Source organism: Nicotiana attenuata, chromosome 7 (genome assembly GCF_001879085.1).
Source record: "Nicotiana attenuata strain UT chromosome 7, NIATTr2, whole genome shotgun sequence".
NCBI lineage: Eukaryota > Viridiplantae > Streptophyta > Magnoliopsida > Solanales > Solanaceae > Nicotiana > Nicotiana attenuata.
In genome coordinates this window covers 69,319,182-69,322,246 of record NC_031995.1, presented here as the reverse complement: position 1 = coordinate 69,322,246, position 3,065 = coordinate 69,319,182, and the positions used below count along the sequence as shown (strand labels likewise).

The window sequence follows — 3,065 nt, the reverse complement described above, 5'->3', positions numbered from 1 at the left end:
TCAATGGTGTGGTTACGAAGTCATAGAGAATACGAAATACTTAATGAGAGTGGGGATGAGTGGTGAAAGAAAGCAAGTTATAAAGAAAGGGTGTTTGTAATTTTAAAAAAGGAGGAGAGTGAGGGGGCGGTTTTTTTTTTTCCTTTTTCTCTTTATTTTCGGTCTTACGTGCCTATTTCTTTAATATAATTAAATTTTTTAGTGATACTAATTCTATCTTGAACAAAAATAAGAAAAATAAGAGAATACAAGGATGCCGCTAAATTAGAGTGTATAATTGAGTTTTTGGGACATATTCGGGGTAACTTATATTTTCCCTAATTAATAACATGCAATTATATTGTTGTTCGCAAAAATAACACACATCATCATTTAGTTGGCCTCGTTAGCAATGTTCCAGTTTTGGCTAGTACAATTTGAGCGTATGAAATATCTCAACTTTCAAGTATTACTTACGTCCTCACCTATTACCGGTGGAAATTTATTGAACGCATTATTGATACTTGAGCAAACTATTCAAATTATCAGATTTGCTGTAGGGTCTCCCTTGCATTCAATAAGATTAATATTCTTGTGATATGAAACAAAAGAGGCATATAACGTCACACCCAAAAAAGCAAATTAATATCTCTAAAGACAGCCAACTTTAGTTCTGGCTAGTTACTAATCAAGTTGCTACACATACTAACAAATCAAGTCCTTGCAAATAAGTACTAAACATGAACATTACACAATATTCTACAGCCAAACCTATATAAACATATTATAGACATATGTTTATATTTAATATTTATATAAAAGACTGCTCTCTCCTTCCACTCAATTACCCATATTCTTTAATTAATCATAATAAGGAGATTAGCTAGCTACAATACTTAAAAGAGTGGTATACTTAAGGTATGCCAATGATGGGAAAGAAAGGGATATAATAGCTAGTTGGTGCAAGTCCCCACTCCTTTGGAACTGGTAGATCAATTGTCTTTGATGAACCAAACTTAGAGTATCTTGTGTAGAAATTTAAGGGCTTAGAGATAGTGTAGGAATTATCATCTTCTTGAGACTTGACAACTATTGGGTCTGTGTCTTTTTTTGAAACAAATAGCTGCTTAGGACCTCCAAGAATTTTGGCATAGCAAATGTTTGCAGCTGTTGATGTTGGACTAGTGTCAGAAGGAAGGTTTGACACAAAAGAGCCATCTTCTTCTGTTGTAGCCGTGGCCAGTGTTTTCACCTGGTTACACTTCACTGAAACCTTAATTCCTGGGCAATTTTGAAAAGTATGGTGAAAAGATGATAAAAATTAAAATTTCCAAAACATAATTGCTTCTCTTTGATTAACTAAAAACAGTATTGTTTTCTTGCTCAAAATGTACTCCCTCCGGTCCATAATAAGTGACTTTTTGTCCTTTAAGAAAATACTGACTCGTAGAAAGAAAAAGTTACTTTGATTAAATAATCCTTAACTAAAATTTGCATATTGTTAACTTGACAGATGGATATGTAAATAAAGGCAAATTTAATAAAAATAAATTAACTCCCGCTTGATCATATAAAAGAACACTTATTTTGAATCAAAATAAAGAAGCTAAAATATCACTTATTATGGACCCAAGGGAGTATTATAATTTATCGGAATGGCAGTAGTTAATATTGCGTCGCATAACCAGCTCCAAAACATGTTTTTTTTCTCTTTAGAACAGCTGCAAACAACTGCTATGCCAAGACTTTGACAAAATATTTGTCCAGCGTTGAATTACTTTCATCTTAAAGTGGAAAAATGACTTGTACTCATTCTCCTATACAAATATCTCAACTACTCTTATTCTAACCAACACTTACCAGCAAAGATAATCCCAAAAAAGGATTAAATATTTCCTTAAACACAAATAAACAGCAATCTTTAAAGGATGAAAAGATAACTGCAAATTAACATCAATAGGCTAGGCTGTAACGAATAGGAAAAGGAATTAAACCTGAGAGATCAGAATGCTGGTTGCAGTCTAGGCAAGTGACAGAAGCTTTCAAGACATGGCAAGAAGAAAACTGAAGTGTGGCAACAGCCAAAGTGATGAATAGTACTGCGAATCCAAGCTGATAATAAGATGGTGCCATTATATTGAAGCTAGCTAGATAGTATAAACTGTAATGGAACTAGGGATTAGTTGACAATAAAAATGAGGATGCAAAAACATTTCTATAAATAGAGTAGCAACTAGTCCATGAGAAACAGTAAATGAAAGGGTCCCCAAATTAAAGCCTGAGTTGGTAGTTGGAATCACTTAACAAGCTAGTGCAGCCTCATAAATTCTCTTTATGACTAGTCTTTAATTTGGGAACTCAAACCGAAGTACACTACATTTCCTCTACTTTCAAATTACTGTCTTTTATGGGTTTTGCACATGGTTTGAGAGATACACCTAATATAATAGTAATAAGCTTAATCACAAAAGCTTTTACCTAACTACCGTGCCTTTATGTCTCTTAAACCTCTCACTTACTTAATAATAATCCATTAATTGGAGTAGTACAATTATGAATTTGAAAAGAAAAAAAAATAAAAGTTACAAATGCTCCTTGTTTTCTTATAGATTTTGAAACATGAATAATTTACGAAGCAGGAATTGCTTTGACGATGTAAATACTCTAGTATCATGGAGAATTTGATGCCATTGAAGCTTACTAGCTAGTTCAGATTTTAATGGATCCGTAGTATAACGATAAAAAACTTCTCGTACCATGTGTTTAATCCAACCAATAGATGTATGATACATGTTTATACATTGTCTTCTATCACTTAACCATAGTTCATTAATCAATATTTTGATCTCATTAAATCACTTGAGCATAATAATTAAGGTGGTTTCGTATAAACACCCGGAACAAGTAAATTTTTAATTACCATTATGTAGTCATGGCATTGTGCGAACACCATGTAGCACTAGGGTACATTTATCTCTAGTAGGTAAAGATAATCCGTTTCCACTCCATAAAACAGGAGAGAGAGAGAATGTGTTGATACGGTCTTATGGGACAAAACTTTTAGCACATTTAGTGCTAACATAATC

The 3,065-nt window shown here is 32.9% G+C and overlaps 1 protein-coding gene across 1 annotated transcript; it reads right to left on the bottom strand.

Moving 5' to 3' along the window:
• On the bottom strand, positions 592–2,172 carry LOC109230527. Its single transcript, XM_019396017.1, has 2 exons — positions 1,974–2,172; positions 592–1,260 (listed from the first exon to the last, which is right to left on the bottom strand). Exons 1-2 carry the CDS (start codon positions 2,110–2,112, stop codon positions 893–895), a joined length of 507 nt encoding a protein of 168 aa, XP_019251562.1. The 5' UTR covers positions 2,113–2,172; the 3' UTR covers positions 592–892.